Below are 22,898 nucleotides of genomic sequence, written 5' to 3' on the forward strand. Positions count from 1 at the left end.
AAATAAATAAATATATATATATATATATCTGCCCTAACAAATATTTGAGAAAAAAAAACCTCCAAACAAACAAATATAGTCACCACCTTGAAATAAAATGCCATGCTCCTTTCTTCTTTCTTGAGATTCCTAACGCAATAATAAATCTTGCTCACTGGAAATACTGACTTGTGTTTAGGAAGACATGTTTATCTGTCACCAAGCACTGCACAGCAGAGTTGTGGCTTCTTGATGACTACAGTCAGGAAGCTGAAAACCACTCCTAAAGCACCAAGTTTGCATCATGTTCTACAAATAGTTATCCAGCAAGTTTTTGAAGCAGCTGAGGCATGAAGTGGCTGAGCTGTCGGAAAAAGCTGCAGCCTCTTATAACAGCCACTGTTCTGTAGGAACAGAGTTGAAAATGCTGAGCATGAATTTTTAAATTCTTTTCAAAAAAAGTCTCTGGAGAGATCCAAGCAAGGAATTGCAGAGTAACAAGCCTTACATGTGTATCTGGCAAGGTCCTCAAAACAATCATTAAAAATGGAACACCATTATACCCGAAAGACTATCTGATAGGGTCTAATCAGCAGTTTCTACACAGGAAGATCATGTCTCAGTCTATCAGTATTTCTGGACATGTCAAACTAACTGATAGACAAGAGCAAGTGATAGAACATATGTGGACTTTCAAAGAACCTTTGGAAAGATGTCAAAGACTTCCAAAGAGTCTGTTATCTATGAAAAGCAAACATTGCCACAGATTAAAACCAGCCAGAACACTGAACAAAATCTGGAATCAACATTCTTCACTGCAATCAGCTAATTGGATAATGAAGATTAACAGCAGCATCCAGTCTGCATAGAGCAGGCTATTGATCACCTGATACCAGCGCCCAGAAGCTCCTTGGATCACAGACCACTGGCCTGCAGCTCTTCCAGTCAGTGCCAGTCCAAGGCAAAGCGCACACAAATCCCCATTCCCCTTCACGCAGAGCCATCCTAATCCCGAAACCAAACACGCTAAACTTTCCTAGTCTGGTGTCTCTATGTTCCATTAACTTTCACATACCTTAGCACCCAGTAGCCATAGAGGCAGACATTCAGGGCCTCATCCAACACACATGTGCTGGTGACTACTCTGTTAAAGGACGAGAGCATCCAGAAATGGCAAATTCCAGGTGATTTTTCCAAGCATCAAACTTTTACTAGAGAGAGGAACACAGACACCATGTCATTGCTTACCAGGGCCAGACAGGTAAGGGTAGAGACATTCCTGCTAGCTCCCAGAGCTCTAAAGAGGGAACTTCAAGCACACACAATCTCTTCCTAAAGATACGTCCACACAACCGATGGCGAAGGTCAGGATAGCCCCATAAGACTCCACAAGGGTTTTAACTGCTCTAAACTAGCATCACCACAGGACACTGTCCTTAGAGACTAGCTTCCAGCCCCAGAGCCCATCCATCACACAGGACACAGCTCCCAGGCCCTGGCTGTCCCTGCTGAGCCACGAGCAGCTCTCCCACGATTCACCTCCGCACAGCTTCATGCAGTACCAATGGCACAAATGGTGAGCACGAATGGCACCGGCGCAGCCCCAACCACAGCCAGCTTGAACACTCTGGATGTCTCCCCATAAGCCTTCTCAAGCACCATTGACAATAATCTCGACTAATTAGGGCTATTTGCCCTCTCCTCCTCCTATCTGGACCAGTAGACTAAGCGTTTATTGTGAAGTACTGCCTAAATTAAGTTCTGAAATAGAGTGAACTGAACCCTGTCCTATTATTCCAAATGTTAAGCTTCTGTTAAATGGTTCAGCAGGGCTCACTATATTCATCTTTTATACTGCAAAGAAGAAAAGAAAACCTGAAGCAGTAACATTTTTAAATGGCAATCTTAACGTAGCAAAGCTTAAAAATATGCATGAACTTTAACAATGAAAAGGCAAAATAAACGTTAATCAGCAACAACCATGTCAATGTTATCTGTAAGGGAAGGCAGGGGGAGCAAACTACGAACACCACTCAAAGCCTTCAGAAATGATATCTCAAATCCAGAAGGGAACTTCAGCAGCTCAGGGACCTCTGCCATCCATTTTAATACAGTCAGAAGAGCAGGGAGACCTGAACGAAAGGGGGACGACAAGGAAAACTATAGTACAGCTCTGTTCATCAGCTGTGCAATCTGATTTGAAATACACCTACTTTATTGGGAGAAGAATATTAAAATATTGGGGGAGGGGTTCTGAGACAGGCTATGAATTACCAACAAGTTGAAAGACTTTCCTATTGAAACAGGCAACCATGAACAGAAAAATAAGGCATTGTAGTAAACTAAATGAGACTTCAAGAGAAAAACAGAAAATAAAGTGAAGAAAACTACAGCTTCCCAGTAATACAGGCAACTTTATTTATTAACTAAGCTGAGAGGATAGCAAAGCCAAATTTTTAACTGAGAAATATTATATTACAACACATAAGTAGACTGTTAGACCCGCTGCCACAGGAAGTCATTGAAGCCAAGATTTTACTCCCATTCGAAAAGAAAGCAGCTATTTAAACACACAATAATAATAAGGGGAAAAAAAATAAACACACAGCTGAGGGAATCTCAAGCTTCATAACCCAGGATGCAAGAAAGCATCCAAAGAGATCACTGGCCTGTGCTGGGCCATCCAAACACTGCCCTGAACCCGACGGCACGGCAGCCAGGAGCCAATACCAAGGAGAGTATGAGCCACACACAGAACAAACTGTCCCTTGGACACATCAACACGAAGAGTGCTCAGCTGCCAAGCCAGCATCTGCCAGCCACCTAAACCCCAAAAGCATCTGGCGCTGGCCAACTTCCAAAATGCAAGGCTTGCACGATTTCATGTTTGATGTGATATTGCTTTAATTTCTTCTCCCACTCTGCAGTTGTATTTTATTTTTTTAAGAACAGAACCACAAATTATTTGCAAATAGGAGCCCAATGCTTGGACTTATTCCAGAAAGGAAGGCTCTTTGGAGAACATCTACGAAGACCACCTCAAATGAACAAAGAATTAAATACTGAATGTTACATGTATTCCCAGAGGAAACAAATTTGGAAAAAATCCCATTCACATGCATAAATCAAGAAATAAGAGAATAGTTCTAGGAACTCTCCGATATCCTCCCCTTCAACTAAAAAAAAAACCAAACAAAAAAGCTCACCACAAACACAAGCTGTATTTCTAAATTTCCTGACAATACAATGGCTATATCTCTATATGTATATGTGCTACAGTTCAATGGCTATATCTCTATATGTATATGTGCTACAATTCAATGGCTATATCTCTATATGTATATGTGCTTGCTCTAACTTTGAAGCTGCTCTGAGATGGGGCTGGACCAGACTGATGACCTCCAATGACCCTTAGCTAAATCATTCTATGATTACAAGTAGAGCATGCCCAAACATTACACAGCAATACATTATCACTCTAATCAGTATTAACTCTTTTTTCCCTTATGGCAATTTATTAAGCTCTTAAAAATCCAAATATAATTTCTTCAAACAGTTAACCATTTCCTCCTCTGCACCCATCAAGAAGGACCTTTATAAATAACACAACAGTAAACTCAAGGGAGAAAACCGATATTAAAAGCTTTCAAAGTCTGTTACTTTTCACACCGTCACATATCTTTAAGTAAGTGATGATCAATTGTCCTCAAAAAGGAAGATGCAGCAGTACCTCTGACAGGTACCCCAAGAGTTTTGTTTTGTTTCCTTCATAAAACAAAAAAAACATTACAGAAAAAACAGGCCTACCTCGCTCTGTGGGCAGAAGCAATTAAGTCTGCCTGCTCTTACCATTGTCCCCACCCATAATATTTTTCCTGCCCCCCACCCATCATAACAACCATCCCAAGTGCTTGGCTGGGCCAGCCAAAGTAGGCTAGTGCTGATGGCTCAGAGCTCAGCACACAGACTGCCCAGCAGCTGCTCACTTCTTGGAGAAAGGAGGGACTCAATTATGACTGTCTTTTCTGGATAGGAATATTAATTTGGGACACTACCTATCAAAAGTTTTATAGAAATTTGTCACAGTGTAGGTAGTTAATGTCTTTCAGCTGCCATTAACTTTGGTTTCATCACCTGAGTAAGAAGTGACTCAAATGGGAGAAGACAGACAAAGGAAGCAATGTACAAGCTTTGTGCCCTTAATAAGTCTTGCTAAAAATCCACATGAACTGTCCGATGATGAATCCATATACAACACTTTTTATTATGAAAAGAACTTCCTCACAGACAAAGGAAAACCCAAATTCCAATCTTTGACTGGAATCATTCTCACTCACAGGGGTCCTGAGAAAAGACAAAAAATTTCTTCAACAGTATTTCTACTAGAAATAAGTAAAGACAGATGTATAGAAAAAGCCAAGGAAGACAGAATATGTAACTTTGGAGAATTAGGAAAGAAATAAAGTCCACTGCTTTCCAGTGACCCCTGCCAGCTGTGACAGGAACAGCATTGTTCAACTCCAACAGCGCTGCACCCCTCACTGCCTGGTCAACTGCCTCACACCAGGCTGGCTGGAATTCTTTAACACGCCTCTGTCCCCCCTCTAAAACACACCAATACTGTTTCCTCTTTCAAAACCTCCAGGACTTTGATTTCTCCCAGAATTCACACCAATGCCCGGCAGCTATGGACACAGCCGGGATCAACTTTTTGAGACAAGCTGAGCCAACTCTGCTTTGGGATAAATCCAGTACTACCGGAATACTTGAAATTCTCCATGGAGTTTTCAACAACTACTGACAACTTATTTGTATGTCATGTTCCACACAACACAAGGGGAAAAAATTATAGTGCAAACATTGAATTAAACCAACTAGGTTTCTGAATTCTTTTTCTGGTGACTCAGGCTCATGTATTATCCTTTGTAATACTTATATTCAGAATAAAAATATACATTGGCAGTAAAACATAGCAACAGAACGTTTAACTGCACAAACATTCCACTTCAAACGTGGATTAGGATCTTAAATACACAAGTTCCAAGCACTGCTCTCAACGTTCACCTTCAGAAATGAAAGCTGATTGCAAATACTGTACAATGGAATCCATCAAGGTGATGTGCATACATACATTCATAAACACCTTACTGGAACAGAAATAAGGCTTCTGAGAAAAGGATTATCCTTTCCAGGGAGTCACAAGCAAAGAGGCAAACCAAAGAAGATCACCAAAACTTCAGAGCTACAGAAATAGCCAAATTAATACAGCTATTTATAACCCAGAGATTTATGCACAAAACACTTTTAGCCTCTTAACCTCAGGGAAACAAAGTCTGATGCCAAGCACTAATGTATGTAACAGAAATACATCCTTCTGCTGCTTACTGACCACTCCGAGTGCAGCTGAAGATATTAGGATTCACTTACTAAGATTAACAGGTTATTTCAAGTGATGCACTTCTCCCTGATAAAACAGATACCACCATCTGTTTAACATCATCAACAGGAAGATAAAAGCAGACAAATTACTGATGACACACCGTCCCTAGGCTCATTCCTATTAGAGAACTCCAAACTGTAAGACAAGCTGTATTTTCTGTAGGAACATTTCATCACAAAGAATTTCAGAACATTAATTAAAGTACTTTCAACAAGTCAGGTTTTCCAATTAATTACTTTTTCCATTTAATTATATGACAGATGGATAAGACACTAGCAAATTTGGAACAAAATGCAAGACTCAGCAGCATTGCTTTACAAGTGACCAGTAACGTGTAAAAGCAGTAAGAGGCAAAATACCAGGCACAGAGCTTAACACTATGGACTCAAAGTTTCACGGAATCTGATAGATCTGAGTAGCACGCCCTCAGAGGCTAGGGTATGAGAAACAGAAGTAAAACAAACACATGCACAGTTCTAGTACTGTGGGATACATTGTCCTCTGCTCCTTTGTTTCTCACAGAAAAGACAGCAAATAAAACACCAAGAAAATTAATATGACAGCATAAACTTTGAGTGATGAGAAGGTTCTCTGATATTATGATTCCCAAACGGAAAACCAAGGATAAGCTGTGGTCACGTTGCCACTGTTCTAGGGTGGAAAAGGGAAAAAAAAAAAAAGGTAAAGCAAAAGAAAACATAAACGCACGTAAAACACAAGATACAAGAGACGAGGACACGAAGATGCTGAAATTCAGGACCTCTAAGGGGAAGCAGAAAAGACGCTCTATCACCTGACACGGGCACCGAGGCAGCTCACGGTACGCTCAAGCAGCTCAGCGGGGAGAAGGCGCCTCACAGCAGAGCCGGGGCGGGCGGGCAGAGCCCCAACACGGCACGGGCCCCGCACGGTACCTGCACCTCTGCCGCCCGCACCGACGCCGGCGGACACGGCAGCCCGGACACCGACGGCTCCGGGACGGCGCGGCCGCTGCCCGGCCGGACCCGATGCGGGTCCCTGGCGTTGCGGGCAGGGGCCGCTCGGAGCCGCGCTCAGACCCCCGCCCCAGCGGCGCCGGCAGAGCGCCGGCTCCCGCCGGAGGGAACCGCGGCGCCGCGGAGGCCGCGGGCCGCCCGCCCTTGCCCCGGCAGGGGCTCCCCCGGGGGAGGTGGGGGGCGGCAGCCGCCCCGCTCCCGCCGCCCGGCCAGGGCAGCCGCGGCAGCCCCGCCGGTGATGCGCGCCCCGCGCCTCCGCCGCGCCGTCCCCCGGCACCGAGAGGGCACCGCCGCCTCGCCCCGGCCGGTCCCCCGCGCCCCGGTCGGCCCCTTCCCCAGCCGCGCGGGGAACTCGGCGCCCCGGTTCTCCCCCCGCTGCTGCCCCGGCGAGGCGGAGACGCCCCCGGGTGCCGGAGCCCCCCCCGGGTGCCGGAGCCCCCCCGCCGCCATCTCACCGTTGGCCAGTGCCGCGGGGCAGCGCGCGCCGCACGCAACGGCGGCGGGAGCGCGAGGCGGCGGCGGGAAGGCGCGCGCGAGGCAACAGCTGGCGGGGGAAGCGGGAAGGGGGGGGGAGCGGCGCGCGCGTCCAGGCGCCAGCGGCGGCAGCAACAGCGCGCCACCCGCGCGCGCCGCCGGGCCGGGGGGCGGGGCCAGCGCGGGCCAGTAGCCAGCGGCGGCCCCTCCGCCTCTGTGGGCGGGGCCGAGGCGTGACTGGCGGCTGAACAGCCCAACGAGAGCGCGAGGGAGGCGGGGCTGCGCTTGACTGACAGGCGGAGGGGCGGAGGCGGGGCCGCTATGACAGATAGCCTTTTGCACCAATCGGAGACGGGGGCGGGGCTCCAGGCTGACCCGCGCCGGCCGCCATGGGCGGCCCGAGCTCGAAGGGCGTCACCGACGGCCGAAATAGGAAGGCGGGATTAACTTGAGCGACGTGTCCGTGGCCCAATGACAATGGAGGGCGGCAGGACGCGCGTCCCCGCTGGCCAATAGCCGGCGCGGGGCGGGTGAGGGAGGCGGGCGGTGCCCTGAGGCGGAGCGGGAGGGGAGGGCCCCGCGCCCCCTCAGCTGAGCGCGGGCCCCGCGGACCGGGGGATGCGCCGGGATCTGCGGTAGGTGACGGGCAGCGAGGGGCCTTCCGCCTCCGGGACCTCCGGCACGGCCGGGGAAGCGGGGCCTGGCGGGACAAGGCCGTGAGGCCGAGGGAGGGGCCGAGTTTGTGAATACAAAGCTGTGTTTAAATGGGGTTTTAAGCCGGGCCTACCGCAGTATTTCTTTCCAAGTGTTAAACTACACATGCGATCCGAATAGGCTCTAAAAATGTATTTAATCGAACTGGGGTTCTGTTTAATATGGTTTTATCATAATACGAATTTCAGGACTTTTTTAGGCGATGCTCAGGGTTTAAATCTAAGTGTATAGGTTCATGTTATTATCACTGAACTGAGTGTCGTGTGTAAGTTGCCCTCTTTATTTTTTTCTTCTAAACAGGACAGTTTTAGTTATGCAGTTATGCATCCTCGTTATGCAGATCATCCCACCAAGGTCAGTGATGCTCCTTGGATAGTTCCTCACTGAAAATATTCACTCTCTAATTATGTCGGTCCTTTAATAAGAGTCAAGAGCTTTTTTATATTCACACTCTGACATCCCATCCATGTTCTCTCTGAAGAGCCAGTCCAGACCTGTAGCACAGCTGCATCCTTTTCCCAGTGTCACCCAGCTTGCTGGGATGGCTGGGCTCTAGCAAAGAGTCTGCCCATCATCTTCATCAAATGCTCCACGTAATCAAACCCTTCGTTGTTATGTGTCAGCTCTGTATCCAGCTCTCAGCCTTCAAAATCTGGTAGCTTTCTTTACTTGGACTCTTAGATCTCCAAAGTACACTTGGATTTTCTTGAGTTTTCATCTCAAAATGCCTCTAAAACTGACTGGAGCTTTGCAGTCCTGCCTGATCCAGCAGTAACATCTGCTAGATCAGAGAAAGGCAGTGTAACTTCTTCCCATGCTGAATTTTCTGCCTGTTTTTTCCAGTTGTTGCAAAGTGGTTCTTAGTAAACTGGAAGTATTTTCAAGTGAACAACCTTCAAACTGAGCAGCCCCATGTAATACATCTTCAGTAGCTTTGTGTTTCCTCCAGAGACAGGTGATAGCACCTTCTTTGAGTATCTCATAACCTGATACTTCTAGGAGTGTTGAGTTTCTTTTTTCCTTTCAGACCCAAGTTTCCAGTCCGTTTCTGTTTGGTTTCTGCTTTCTCCAGTTTGCTAATAAGAGAGTCTCCTTCTTGTAGTGTTTGTAGCATTGATTTCCAGAGCTGGTTTTGAAAAACATTCTCATGAAAAGAATGTCAAAACTTCCTTTCAGACCATGACTGCTCCCTGTAGCCACAGACTTGCACTTGAGACTATTGGAAGTGTTTTCAAAATACTGGAAATGCTTTAGGCCAGACATAGTAATGGTTCTGTAATCCCCTGCCAGCTGGTTTAGGTTTGTTTCTGTAACAAGAGCAAGACAATGCCGTCTAAACCTCCTCCAATTTTTTTGTCCCCTTAACTCTTGAGTGCTGCTTCTGAGTTTCCCCTCTTTCCCAACGAAGAGAGGGGTGGGGGGTCTTGGTTCCACCCTGTCAGGAACTGCCTTTAACCAGACCCTTTGGTGATCTGAGCAGAACTGAGACTGTGAAAAGCAAAACTACAAAATCCTACTTCAGACTTTCTTTTTTTTTTCTGGTTCAGCTCAGGGAACTGGCCTGATTTGGACACAAGTGTCAGCCCCAAAACAAAGAGGGGATGCACTGACTGCAAATCCAATTTAGATTATTTTAGCTAAAACTGGATCTTCTCACAAGAAATCTTACTCAATCAAATCCACTAAATCAAATCCATTCAAACTTCAAACCCAGATTGAACAAAATAGTAGATCTGTTCGTTGAACTGTGAATCAGACGATGCAGATTTAAACTGATGGATGATTTGAGTGATGTACAAAATTGTTTTCCCCTCACTGTAAAATAGTAGGTCATCTCATAACCAGTTGAGACAGCAACTTTTATTTCCCTCCTTCCGGCAGCAGATCTTATCTGAGCACAGAATTTGTTCAACTTCCTAATCTGGCAAAAAACTATTCCAGTTAAAAAAAAAAAAAGGTGGCAGTAGATTTGTAGATTTCTGCGTGTTGGGTGAGTTCAGCAGCCACAGCCAGGTGATGTTGTGTGCCTTGGTGATAACACACAGGAAGCAGCAGCAGCTCTGGGCACAGAGGGGAAGCAGCTCTTGTCCTTCCCTCAGCATCTGGTGCTGAGGATTCAGTGCTTCAGAACACGTCACACTTTCAGTAATTCAAGTATTCTTCTAGTCTGGAACAAATGAAAGCTCATTTTCTTATTTCGGGTGAAAGACTATTTGTGTTCTAAAGGGAATTAGTAAAAATTTTAACTCAAATTTTTGAAATCACTAAAATACCTATTTCAGCACCATTTCACAGGTAAAATGTGTTCATTTTTGTAGCATAAAATCTAGAGGAAGATCACAGTCCTTCACGCTTCTGTTTTTTACTCTTGTAGTGAAAGGCTTTTGGCAGATGCAGTGGTAAAAACAATCTAGTTAGCAAGATAAAAACTTCACTTTCATGACTGTCAGTGCAGATGCATTTGTCTTGTTTTTCTTTTGTCATGACTACAGAGAAATTTAAATATCCTACCCAGCCAATAAACCTGTCAGCCAGTGTCTGGAATACTTGAGATACCTGCCAAAAAGCAAACCTTATCTGTGGCTTTTAGTAATTTCAAGATTGCTGGCTGACAGAAAGCTGGGCAGTGCTCCCTGGCTCAGCCTGGGCGCAGATCAGCTCAGCTGCAGCTCTGCAAACTGCAGCATCCCTCCGAGGGTTTTTGTGCTCCTTTGTGCTGCTGGTTCACGTTTCACTGTGGTTGTTTTGTTACATACAGAGAACTGTTACATTTTGTTTTCAAGTGTTAGCTATGAGTGCCTCAGTACTGGTGGGAAATGGATCTAAACATATTCTTAGCATTCAAAAATCCCCAAATGAGTCTGACAGCTTGTTTAGGATTAAAGTACAGTTTGTTTCACGGAACAAATTTAGATGAAGGCAGTTACACAGCTGACTTAAGGCACTCCAAGGGAATGGTGGACGGGAACCAACACTGCTCAGCTGAGCATGCTAATTATGAAAGCGCTAGGAAGCAGTATGTGGGTGAGGAGTGGGAAAGCAAGAGCAAGGAATTGGTCTCCTTTATGGAAAATGCCTAATGGTGGTGTAGTGCCATCTTTTGATGCCTTCCCTCCCCTTTTTGTTTTGTTAGGTTGTTGCTGACAGCGAAGGCCTTCCTCTCAAAGCTGTTTAAATGAGAATGTCCCTGGCGCAAAGAGTGCTGCTGACATGGCTTTTTACCTTACTCTTCCTGATCATGCTGGTGCTGAAGTTGGATGAGAAAGCACCGTGGAACTGGTTCCTCATTTTCATTCCAGTGTGGATATTTGACACAATTCTCCTCGTTATGTTAATTGTAAAAATGGCTGGACGCTGCAAGTCTGGCTTTGACCCCCGCAATGGCTCCCAGAACATGAAGAAGAAAGTCTGGTACCTCATTGCCATGCTGCTGAAATTGGCCTTCTGCCTGGCGCTGTGTGCGAAGCTGCAGCGATTCACCACCATGAAACTGGCCTACGTGTTCATCCCGCTCTGGGCCTTGCTGCTTGGGGGCATGGTGGAACTTGGATATAACATCTTCTATGTACGAAGAGACTAGGCTGTGCCAGCTGGCTTCCAGTGCCAAGACTGGCACCAAATTACTAGATTATTACCATTTTGCCACAAATTTGATCTTCAAACTAGAAAGCCAAATGAGTCAAGCTGGAGACTTAAGCTAAAGCAGACTGAAGACTGAAAGTAGACGTGTTTCATTTTTTTTATTTTAAAACTCACATATGCTCTTGTAAATAAAAGTATTTGTTCAACATAAGCTGTTCTAATATGATTACTGGTATTTGTTACATGGAACAAGATATGGGTTCTTTGTGTGCAGGTAGAAGACCTTGTCAAAGAACCCACAAATATTCTACCCAGAGTATTCAGCACATTGAGTAATCCTGGGAAAGAGGACTGACATTTTCTGCTACTCATGCTGTAAGTCAAGAAATAACCAGTTATTTCCATAAGGAGCTAAATTTGCTTTAAAAATCAGTAACAATTGACAGCAGCCAAATAAGAGCAAGAAAAGGAATAAAGTAATACACTTTTTTTTTTTTTGACAGTGAGATTCCATTACCAGTGTAAAAATAAGCAGTTTTCTAAGCTGCTGAAACAGCCCTTAACCAGTATGTTACCTTAGGGAACACACTTGGTAGCTGAGCTGTGCCAGCAGTCCTGAGATCCAGAGAAGAGGGAGACAATGATGATTCCTTTCCAAGTGAGACATCAGCAATGTTGCTAGAGACTGAAAATACAGGGTGAGTATACAATACTGCATTTATACCTGCCCAAAGTGGTACTTGAACAAGACAGTTTTCAGTAGCCAAGGATATGAAATTTTTGGGGGTGAAGCCTTGGCTTCATGGAGCACTAGCAAACTCAGATGTGAGGAAATGACCTTTTCCAGGTAACAAGCGAATAGAACTTCAGGGAAGAACTGGAGCTACAAGTGTATTTTGTGGACTGAAGTGCTCTTCCAGGAGATACAGTAACACCAAATTCAAATGTAGCAGTTATCTGGGACATTATTAACAAGCACGCTGAAAGTACTGATCCATTCCTAGAGACAAAAGAACGGCAAGTGAATGAAAAACAGTCTAGGGTAACAGGACATACCTAGACAAGCGTCTCACTAATAAAATGATAAGTATGTACATTCAACTGTACTTGTCTGTGGAAAAAAAGTCTTCCTGAAGTGTTTGGATTTACTCTTGCTGTTTCATCACACAGACGTGGACAAAAACACAGAGGAACCATATTGTGGCAGACTGCTGAAAAAGCTTTAAGAAAAAACCATGTTCCATACTAAGGCGATGAATCTCAGTTCAGAATAGCAGGTAACAAATGATCTATAAAATGAATTTAAGTCGTATTTATTTCAGAGTGGCTGACTGTCCTACCTTGCTAAAGGAGAAGCCAGGAAAAGACAGAGACAAAAGAATTCTAAACAGTAGCTGTTGTTTAAAAAAATGTAAAATATTTATAAACTCATTATTGCAACAACTCATTGGCTTTTACTAAGCAAACCCATGTACCCAGCCCCAAGATATGCACATCAGGTCATTTATGGGGAGTGCCTAGCAGGAACAGTTCTTTGGAGGAGGTGTAGCTATGCATTCTGTAGTTCTGAAAAATACTTAATCTTGCTCTGTGTTTCAGACTTTTTGCCCATTTATGTGAGGTTTCCGTGGAGAACTGACTTCCTTCAGTCTTGAGTGATTTTTCAAGTAAAATTGGCACTTGTGACGAGGATGAGCTGCGGGGAGGGGGTACAATAATCTCAGAACACGCTCTGAACCTGCTGGCTACAGGAGCTGTGAGAGAGAGCACACGTGTAGGTGCCACAGGTACCCGTGTGTGGGGTGGAGAACAGGGTGCTGTGTGTGGGGTGCAGAGAACAGGGTACCCATGTGTGGGGTGAGAGAACAGGGTGCTGTGTGTGGGGTGAGAGAACAGGGTACCCCTGTGTGGGGTGCAGAGAACAGGGTGCTGTGTGTGGGTGGGGAGAACAGGGTACCCGTGTGTGGGGTGAGAGAACAGGGTGCTGTGTGTGGGTGGGGAGAACAGGGTACCCGTGTGTGGGGTGAGAGAACAGGGTGCTGTGTGTGGGGCAGAGAGAACAGGGTGCTGTGTGTGGGGTGAGAGAACACGGTACCCGTGTGTGGGGTGCAGAGAACAGGCTTCATCTGCACATCCCACTTGGTTCTGTTCTGCAAATGGGAGCCCAGGCAATGGAGCCCCTGCCTGGAATGGAATGCCCCTCCATGGCAGGCAGTCTAAACTTTGTGCATTTCTTATGGCTGCTTTCAAATTTATGAAGAGTATCTAAAGCCCTACCTCCAATTCAGGTGAACTTTGATGACCCACTTAACAAGCAGTGACACAAGTGTGTGACAAGCATTCAAGCAGCTCAGACAACTCCATTTTAGCTCCACACACACACACTTACCTGTGGTAGATATGGGACCAAACATAAAATAACACCCATAGTGCCTTCCCCTCTGACGATTCTGGAAAAATAAAATTCCAAAATTCCAAACCCCCTTGTTCAGAGAATGCCAGAACAGCCCCATGCTGCTCAGGAGAGCTGACGATGGTGATTGTTATGACATGAAACAAAAGATGGAAGAACAAGAACTGGCTTCATTGGAACTTGGTGTATTATTAGCAAGATAGGCCATGAATGGTGACTGCCCCCTTAATAAACCCCTTCTCTTCCACAGATGTAACAATTATCTAAAAGTTTGGCATCTCTAATTAAATAGAATCACACACAGTCCTTACAAACCTCCTTGTAATTGTTGCCTCTAATTCAATAGAAAAAGATCAGCAATTTCAGTTTTGGTTGTGGGTTTGGCTTTCTTTTTTCATTTTTTTGAAGGTTTACAAACCTTGAAACAAATTATTTGGAAAGCTGAAGCAGATGCTTCTAGCTGGTGTCATATCAAGTTCCTTGTCCTTACAGGGGAACTTGGACAAGAGCATGATCCCTTTTGAGAATTTTGTGTCATTTTTAACTGACCTGAACAGTGCTGAGATCTTCAGTGTTGCTTCTCTGCCTTATCAGAACTTCACTCAGAAGGATCTGTGATACAAAGTTCACTATAGCCCACTGTGACCTTTCCAGAAACAGCTGCAGGAATTAATTACATCTCTTGATAATTACATTGTTCTCAAAGGCGCTGAGCACAGCTTGGAAGTGGAACTGATGCTCCTCACACATTTTCCTAAATTTGCCAACTGCTCTTCAGGAACAAGATAAAACAAGTGAAAAGCAAATTTGCTGAAGGTGGCAGGGAAAAGGAGAGCTCCATGCTGAGATGGCTTACACTGATTTGTGATAAAAAAGGCACAAGGATGTTGTCTCAGCTCCCTGCAGCAGCTGATGGGGGGCAAAGAAGAGAACTTGGCCTTTGTTTTAAACTGCAATTCAAAAGCTTGTTGAAACCAAATGGAAGTATTTCTCTGTACTGATGATATATATTGGACATGGGAAGATACATTCCACATAATTTCTCTCTTTCCATCATTTATACAAGTTTGAACACTTCAGCATGCATTGCAGGTGAGTATCTGCTTTTGTCTGATCATTAACACGTGTGAAAGGTCACGAAACTGAAATTTTCAATTGCCACTTCTTACTGGTTTTCTTGATTTGTCACCATTTAAGGACAGTATCCAGTTTTGTGTTCTGTTTATACTTGAAAAATGGAGTTCTGTGACATGTGCATCCCCAGCTATAACGAAGTTTAACCTGAATGCTCTGAGAACATGTGCAGACACACACAAAAAGCACTGCCAGGCACAGAGGGCAGTATCAAAGCTGGAACTAGCACAGCACAGGGGTACACAACCATCTGAGAGATGTATTATCAGTAGTATTTTCTGACACATCTGCATCATAGTACAGAAGCAAAATGTTTGCCTAACCTCATGAAAATTTTCACATTTCCACAGTGTAAAAAAGTTGGGTGACACAAAGTGGAATTGAAAGTGAAAATTATGAGACTCCTAGAAAATCAGAATTTTAACATCAGGTGTTGTCACAGACGTATTTTATGAAAATCCTTTTTCCACGATTTTCTTCTCCTGAGAAGCTGAGGAGCCTCAGGAAAGAAAATGTAAACAATTACTATCTGCTGCTGTGGAATGCAACAAGGTGTTCCCTATTTTAACATCAATATAATCTGGGGAAAAAATAGCAAGGCTTTTCCGTAATAAAGCTCCCGAATAATTGCATCCTCAGAAATAAGTTGTTTGAATTTACTAGCATGGAAAACATAGCACTATCATGTAACACATTATGCTTTTAAATTAGGATTGCAGTAAAAACAACTATGCTGAGTTGTGAAAAGAACATTTGCACCTTTTCACTGTAACTTTGCTGGTTTTTAGGGTTTTGATGGAGTTAATCTTCCATAACAGCCCCGTAGACTTGAATGGGCCTGGGCTGGGGGGCAACTTGCTGTTGAAAAGCATCAGGCTTTGAGAACTCAGGCAACTTAAGGAATCTCTGCAGCTGGACCACTAGAGTACTGTTCAGTATAAATTCTGCATTTTCTCCTTGGACTTGTACTGAAGTGGGATAAAGAACAGGAAAATCTGCTACTCAGTGATGCCATTCCCTCTGATCTGCCTTTCCTAACAAAACCAAGCAGACAAATATAAGAAAAGTCTCCCTACAGTACAGAACAGCCTAAGAGCAAGAAACAGGAAAGCAGTGAGAATGTGAGCTTAGTTCATTGGCCCTAATTTTTATCTCAGTGTTCCTTCTGAAGTTCATGAAAAAAATCACTACTTAAAGATGTTTTTTAGTCTAAAAATTCAACTTCTGTGATTAATCAAAACTCTCAATTGCTTCAGTTCACATTGGCAAGTACCTGAGTGTTACTCTTGCATGCTAAGAATAAAGATTTAGCAGCCTTGACTTATGTTACAGTCTCCCACACACAGGTCTAATTCTCAAGATTTTCATCTCCAGACACCAGGAACAGCTTTCTCTGCTAACTGCTCCACTTTGACTGAACACAACCAGATGAAAAAGCTCCCAGAAAAAGCACAGTGCTCAGAACACAGGCCTGAGCTGCACCCAACACGGCACCATCACTCCAGTGGATGGCAAATTAAATGATAAAACATAGTATCAAAATAGCTATTGAAAAATCAAACTTGATAAAAATAGAAGTTTAAACTGCTGTTTTAATCAGTGTTTGTATCAGGTAACTGTACACCAAATATTAAAGGACTATTTAGGACTAACGCCCTCATCAGTAGGCTCATCTATCAGCATGACCAGAACAAGAGAAGATCAATGTTTAACTGGCACTCAAGTACAGCACGGCTTCAAAGCAGAGATCATATCAGCATCAAAGCACAGAGAAAAACAGTGGTTAGAATATAATACACTAAATTTGCAATGTCAGTATCCCTGATGATTCTAACAGAAACAGCAACCTAAATATTGTGAAGTTAATCACTGCTTCTGAACAGAACACAAAATAACTTGCATTTTTAAGAAAAATGAAATGAGTGACTGATGGGAATCAGTTCCCCAAATATTCCCACATATGCTGCAAATTCAGTGGGATCTGCACAAAATATCAGTAAGTTCTATACAATTTTAAAGTGCATTTCATCTGTTTTAGAAAGTAATAAAATATCAGCTGAACACAGTGACTCATAATCAAATCAAACATTCTTGACAGTCATTCACAGCAAAGCACAAAGCAGTGAAAACTTGTCTTTTCCATTTCCAGCTTGGATACATCCTGGTAAGGTACAGGCGCTGCGCTGCCTAAACACAAGGCTCTCTACATACCTGACCACTACAAGAAAATAAATAAAATGACACTTGAGAAGCTTGAGGAGTTCTTTGATCTCCTGACCAGAATCAGTACAGCTTTCAGCCTAGCAGGGTCACATGGCAGTGTACTATCTCACAACAGTTCATTCTGCCAATGAACAAGGAAAAATCATGGATTTATTTTGGTCAATTCAGCATCTTATTCACATACAGATATTAGAAAACAGTCATTTTGATAAATGAATACCAGTCTTGTGTTTCTTGGAAGACTTACTCAATTTTCCAAATCTGTTATGTTCGGGTCGCTTTCACAGCATTCTACTAGTTCAGATTTCCATTTCCTACATCTTTTGCAATTCCAACTTATTTACTGTGCACATGTATATCCACTTAAAAATCAACTTTATTTATCACCAAGGATTCTTTCACAGATGAAGAATTAAATCATCACCCTCTAAAATAATACTTTATTTCTAATACTAGATAGAGTTAATATTTCAGTTAAAGTAGTATTGAAATATTTGCTATAGTAACAAGGAAGGGAAAATCTGCATGCCAGCAGTACCTGTAATGAAAATGTTCTTTCAGAGTCAATTTTCAGGCATTTGGAGGGCTGGGGGTGACACAACACTGAGTAACACTAGTATGTAACACATGAAGTCAGTCGCCAGTGAAATGCAAAAGATCCAGTAATATTAAAAGAAAAAAAAAAGCAGCTACCCCCCTTGAAAGCTTTTTTAGCAACTGCAACAATGCAATTCTTTGCTACTCAAAAATATGTACCAGGATCTAGGAAAACATTTAATTTTCTGCACATCGTGTTATTAACTGGAACACCACTGCACGTGCAGGGAGATAGGAACAGCACCCATGGCCTCGGGCAGCTCTCTCCAATCTGCACAAGAAGAAGGGCCAAGAGAGACAACTAAAACACTGGAGATTTCAGCCAAAATAACAGAGATTTATACATCACCAAAATCCAGAGATGGGGGGAAAGCAATAAGCAAGGACTAATTTCAGTACAGCAGAACACATGAAAGATAAATTGCTGAAGCAAAAGTCTGAAGATGAAGTTGTATGCAGCAGGAATAAAGGCTATAGCTCAGGACTGAAGCAAGGCCTTTGTCAGATTAATGAACAATTTGGGAGGTGAATTTCTCAGAAAAAGTACTCCCCTCTCAAAGGACAACCTCATTAAAATGAACATACCACAGGGAGAGGACACTTCTTTTACATCTCTCCTTTAAAAAGCAAGTAAAAAGTAAACAGAATTGCAGCCAGACAGCCCAGACTGCAGACATCTGTAAATGCAAAGGGAGGTCTGGTAGCCATTGAAAATCCCAACATGGTTCAAATTGTGTCTGCAAGGAATTCTGCCTAAAGTGAGAACTGAGTCTGTCTCAAAAACCCAAAAGAATACATAAAAACTGCAAAAAAGCTGCCACTTAAAAATGTCTCTTAAAATTCTGAAAGTGGTAAGAAAAAAATGGGTTGAATAAGTGAGCACTTCAGAAGCAAAATCTCAGGACTGAGACACCTGAGCAGAAGTTCAAGACCACATCAGCCAAGACCACTGAACAGGTCTCCAAAAGGAAACAAAGTTCTAAGTGTAAAGTTGTATTTGCTCATCATTTTCAAAGATTTATTATTTCTGTCTGGACAGGGCCTATGCTGCAGAAAGTTAGCAGCTGTCCTGGGGGTTGTGTGCCCACACTTCACTAAAATCTGACAGCTTACCAAAAATGACTTGAACCCGAACGAATGGTCAGCATATGCACGACCAGCACACTGGTAAGATTATTATTCTGAGTCAACTAAATAGTTCTGGGAGTTTGTTTGGTGTGGTTTTTGTTTTAAGAAGCAGTATCTGGCAAGGCTGGTTTGGCTAAAGCTGGAGCCCTCATCTATCCCACCTGCAGAGACGCGTGCTTGGTGCAGGCTACAACCTGCAGCTCTGCTCTGCTGCTGTTCTCCCACGGGAGCACAGAACAGGAATGGCCAAGTAGCTGTGTATGGCTGTGCATGAAGCCAGAGATTACAGGTGGAAGCATTATTTCCAGAAAATCCAGAAAACAATAAAGGGAGCTGAGACCACATTCCTGCTATATAAGGAAGGCTCAAATTCTTACATGAACAAATTAATTTTTTCAGATCAGAATCTGCTAGAGCAATAACATACCACATCACACATGAATCATTTGCTCACAGCAAAGGGGAAAGAAAGATCCCTGAGGCTGGAAAACTGGTAGTAACCTCTCAGCCAGCATTAAAGAGAACAGTAGTAAGACTTAAGGATGTATTAGCCACATCCAAGAGACTCACATTTCTATTGCTTCTCTAATACATATTTATGGCTATGTAGGAATAATGTTTAGCAATTCAAATATTGATTTAATTAATAATTTCTCGACAGACATATTTGGGATTAAACCAATCAGGGCACTCATCTAATAAACAGCTGATTTGAGTGCCACCTGTGAGTATGCAGTAATATTTGAAATTTTAACAACCTCTAAGGAAAAAAGCTTTTACAACAGAAGGACCTCAGGTAGTTGAACTTGACATCGCCTGAAAATCACATTTTTCTATTGCTAAAAATGAAGCCAAAGTGACCACTAATTGCATCAAAGTTTATAAACTGGGTACTTAAGGATGTACAACTTTCAAAAATGTTATACAGAAAATTCCTAACAAAAACCAGAGATACAGAGGGCTTTAGAAATAATAGGCCTTGGATCTGAAGTTTTACATATTTAGCTGAAGGACAGGCTGTAGGGCAGTTCACTGCTGTGTGCAGCTATCCAAGAGACACGTATCATTTGGCTGTGTTTGAACTACACAGGAGCACAATACACAGAGAATAAATAGGTTAAATGACAGAGTTACCAGATCAGATGCTAGCTAGCCTTGAAATTCTTTTCCCTCAGAACACAACCTAAAAGAATCCAAGTGTTCCAGAGATGGGGAAAGAGAACAGCTAACTTGGACACTGCTGTTATTTTCTTAATGAAACACCTCTTGCTTCCAAACTGTGACTCATGAGGAACCTTCCCACTACACATATTGGCAACACAGCCTCTTCATTGCCTGGCACTGTCAGCACAGGGAGCAATGCAAATCCAGGAACATCTCTGTGAATTACAGGTCACTGCCAAAGTTGAGGCTTTTTTAGCTTGGTAAGTAATGACTTAAATATTCTTTTAATTGCAGTCAGATAATAGATTTGAGGGAGTGGTTGCTTTTTTGGCTTGTTTTGTGGGTTTGTTGGTTTTTTGGTTGCTTGTTTTTTTTTTAATGTGAAGTAGAACTGTCTGAACTGTGCCCTGAGCTGGGCCAAGAGGCAAAGCCCAGGAGAGAGTTTGCTCCCTTGCACCAGCTCATCTAGAGAGATGCAGGCAGGTACTGGTAGCACTCCTGGAGCCCACTGTGCGCCCAACTGCCCTCCAAACAGACAGGGTGACTCCCTGTTCCACATGAGTATGACAGCAGGAGTTTGGGGAGTGCCTGGAACGAGCACCCATAAGGAACCGTGTGAAGGGAGGACTGATTCTGCCTTCTGACTAATCTGCATTTACAAAGATGCCTCAGCTCTACCTCAGTTTGCTACAGCTCCTCACCCTCAAGGCATAAGGGCATCCTATGCATTAGTGGCAGGTAGAAACATAACCACTAAGAGAGGCAGTTGAACTGAATTATTTTTGCAGACCCAAAAATAAAACCAATCTGTTATTATGAACCTTTATTAAGCGGCTCACATTTCAGTATAAATCACACTAAAAAGATTCTTAAAAAAGATATTTACACTACAGTGCTGACACATTTAAAATGAAAAAATTGGTATAAATAAGCTCTATGGAAAAGCCTGGAATTGTCAAAAAGAATTCTGGCTCATCTTACAAAAAATATATATGTTAAATGTCAGCTCTACTCTAAAACCTACAACTCAAAATTATTTAAAGACTTCTTTATGTTAAACCTGCAGTGTTTACAGTGCATCTGGCCCTAAGTGCTTTGATACTTCACAGTTATGGACAGGCACTGAGGAATGTTACAAAGCTACATAACTATTTTCTGTAACAGATGCGAAGACAAGTCACAAACTTGCCTCACAATTTATGATCTTTACATTATTACATCATTAAGTTTAAAAAGGAATTTAAAACCATATATACAAATTTAGCACAAAAAATCATCCTCTCTTTGTCCATGCAATTTTGGATATGATGAGCTAGGTTGTCTTGTATCATCTGGATGTACGTGACCTCCAGAGCACAACTTGCCTTGTAAGTCCTTGTTGCCGGTTTCAAATTTAGAATCCATTTCCAACTTTAGTGATGTCAACTCAGCGTGACCCAGCCTAGCCTGAACATTCTGTCCCCCGACGTCATTAGGTGTCACTGTCTTTTCAGCAAGGTCAACATTCATGGGCTCTTCTTTTACTCGGAGAGATGCAAGAGGTTCGTGTTTTATCGGCAACAACTCCTGCTGCAGGTACTTGGTCTGCAGAGCATCTGGGAGTTTGGTGTCTTCAGAGGTGTCTTTGCTCACGGTGCAAATTCTGTCAGTCTGAAGTCCAACAACCGAAGACTTGGGGTCTGCAGAGGGCCCTGCTTCAACAGTATTTGTGTTCTGAGAGAGTTCTTCCTCTGAATGATAGAGCTTGAGCCGGATGTGCCAAGCCAAGCTACACACAGCTGAAACTGTTTTGAACTGGTGCACAACATTCCTCGGGATGAAATAAATGTCATTATCAAATAACTGGATTCTGGCATAGCGAATGCCTTCTCTTCGCAGCTGGTTAAGTTTTGCATCATCAACCCACTGGACACACTGTAGGGAAAAGGGGGAGGAAAGGTGAAAACTCTGACTCAGTACGCAGAGGACACTGACCATCAGTTCTTAGTGTGCTCACCTGTGAGAGTGGAGGCTCATGCAAATCTAACTGCATTCGCTGAACTACCTCCAAGAAGTCCTCAGCATGAAAACAAATTACATCTTTGGTTATACGAGGCTGCTCAGACCTACAGAAGAGTAAGAAGTGCACAGTCAGAGGCTGAAACTACCATGCTGCAGAAAATAGAGTCTGCAAGCAAGGATAAAGCAAATTTTTTAACTTAAAAACCGCAGTAACTCTACCATAACCAACAATAAGAAAAAAAAAGTTGATCAGTTAATTCTAAAACACAACCTCATTAAACTGGTTAAACAAATTAACTACAATTTCTTTTTAAGTGGAAGTAAAGGCAGCAATAAAAGGCCAACAAAACACACTATTTTTCATTTCTATTTTTAACTGGCCTCTTGGCTGCCTAGATGCTGAAAGACAGCTGTCCCAGATACACTGGGCTTACTCTGTAAGCACTCCAGCACAGTGCACCCATCAGGTACCTGAGCACACAGCAGTCTGACTGGGACTGGCAACCACTGCTCAGCCTCCAACACCTTGCCCAGAGTTAGGAGTAAAAGCTGAACCTACATTAAGCTACTACAATGCCAGTAAATCAGCCAAAGGCATCCTCCACAAAACATCCCTTAAAAATACATCCCTATTTATGCTCACTAGAGAGAGCTGCACAAGAGCAAAGTCTGAATTAGGCTTTGTCTCCATATTCAAATTGTTAGGAGAAACTTCTCTAGTTCCAAAACATCTCTCCCAAAGAAATACACACCATTAATACAGCTCCTCTGGAGACATCATCTAGAATCAGCTCACGAAAGGCAAAAGCATTGACAATCCTTATAACTTCCTGATCTAAAGGCTAAACTCTGCTCCTCACTGAAAACATTAAAAAAAAAAGCTCCACATACTTGCTTTTGAGGGATGTTTGCATTTTAGAAGGATTGTTTTAATTGAAATGTGATTATACGAAGATTTCATTAATAAAGGATAAAGCTCACCTTGGAGTAGTTTTGCAAGGGCAGTTTCTCAGCCAGAAAGAACCTGGTTAGAGATGTCTGTCCTTCCCCCTCT

The 22,898-nt window shown here is 43.2% G+C and overlaps 3 protein-coding genes across 10 annotated transcripts in view; 1 reads left to right on the forward strand and 2 right to left on the reverse strand.

The window, feature by feature from the left end:
* The window catches only part of PHTF2 (putative homeodomain transcription factor 2), a 62,622-nt gene extending 55,613 nt beyond the window's left edge, over nt 1-7,009 (reverse strand). For 2 of the 6 annotated variants that reach the window (XM_038153939.1, XM_038153941.1), the window contains exon 1: nt 87-5,325. The gene's annotated coding sequence lies outside the window, so the exon portion shown is untranslated. Of the gene's footprint in view, nt 1-86; nt 5,326-6,212; nt 6,660-6,869 lie in introns of those variants that run through there. The other 4 variants (XM_038153945.1, XM_038153938.1, XM_038153944.1 and 1 more) reach the window with 4 other exon arrangements.
* Nucleotides 7,010-7,428: 419 nt separating this feature from the next.
* On the forward strand, nt 7,429-12,285 carry TMEM60 (transmembrane protein 60). 2 transcript variants are annotated; one of them, XM_038153947.1, is made up of 3 exons: nt 7,429-7,523; nt 7,903-7,956; nt 10,736-12,285. In XM_038153947.1, the coding sequence occupies exon 3, from the start codon at nt 10,778-10,780 to the stop codon at nt 11,180-11,182; it is 405 nt and encodes a 134-aa protein (XP_038009875.1). In that variant the 5' UTR covers nt 7,429-7,523; nt 7,903-7,956; nt 10,736-10,777; the 3' UTR covers nt 11,183-12,285. The 2 variants fall into 2 exon arrangements, with proteins under 2 accessions (XP_038009875.1, XP_038009876.1); XM_038153948.1 differs by lacking the exon at nt 7,903-7,956 and having other exon boundaries at nt 7,463-7,523.
* Nucleotides 12,286-16,305: 4,020 nt separating this feature from the next.
* RSBN1L (round spermatid basic protein 1 like) overlaps nt 16,306-22,898 on the reverse strand; it is a 47,525-nt gene continuing 40,932 nt past the window's right edge. For both annotated transcript variants that reach the window (XM_038153933.1, XM_038153932.1), the window contains 2 exons: nt 21,840-21,948; nt 16,306-21,757 (listed from right to left, as the gene is read on the reverse strand). In XM_038153933.1, the coding sequence (XP_038009861.1) occupies nt 21,104-21,757; nt 21,840-21,948 (763 nt within the window). In that variant the 3' untranslated portion in view covers nt 16,306-21,103. The remainder of the gene's footprint in view (nt 21,758-21,839; nt 21,949-22,898) is intronic.

The sequence above is a fragment of the Motacilla alba genome, chromosome 1A (genome assembly GCF_015832195.1).
Source record: "Motacilla alba alba isolate MOTALB_02 chromosome 1A, Motacilla_alba_V1.0_pri, whole genome shotgun sequence".
Taxonomy (NCBI): Eukaryota; Metazoa; Chordata; class Aves; order Passeriformes; family Motacillidae; genus Motacilla; species Motacilla alba.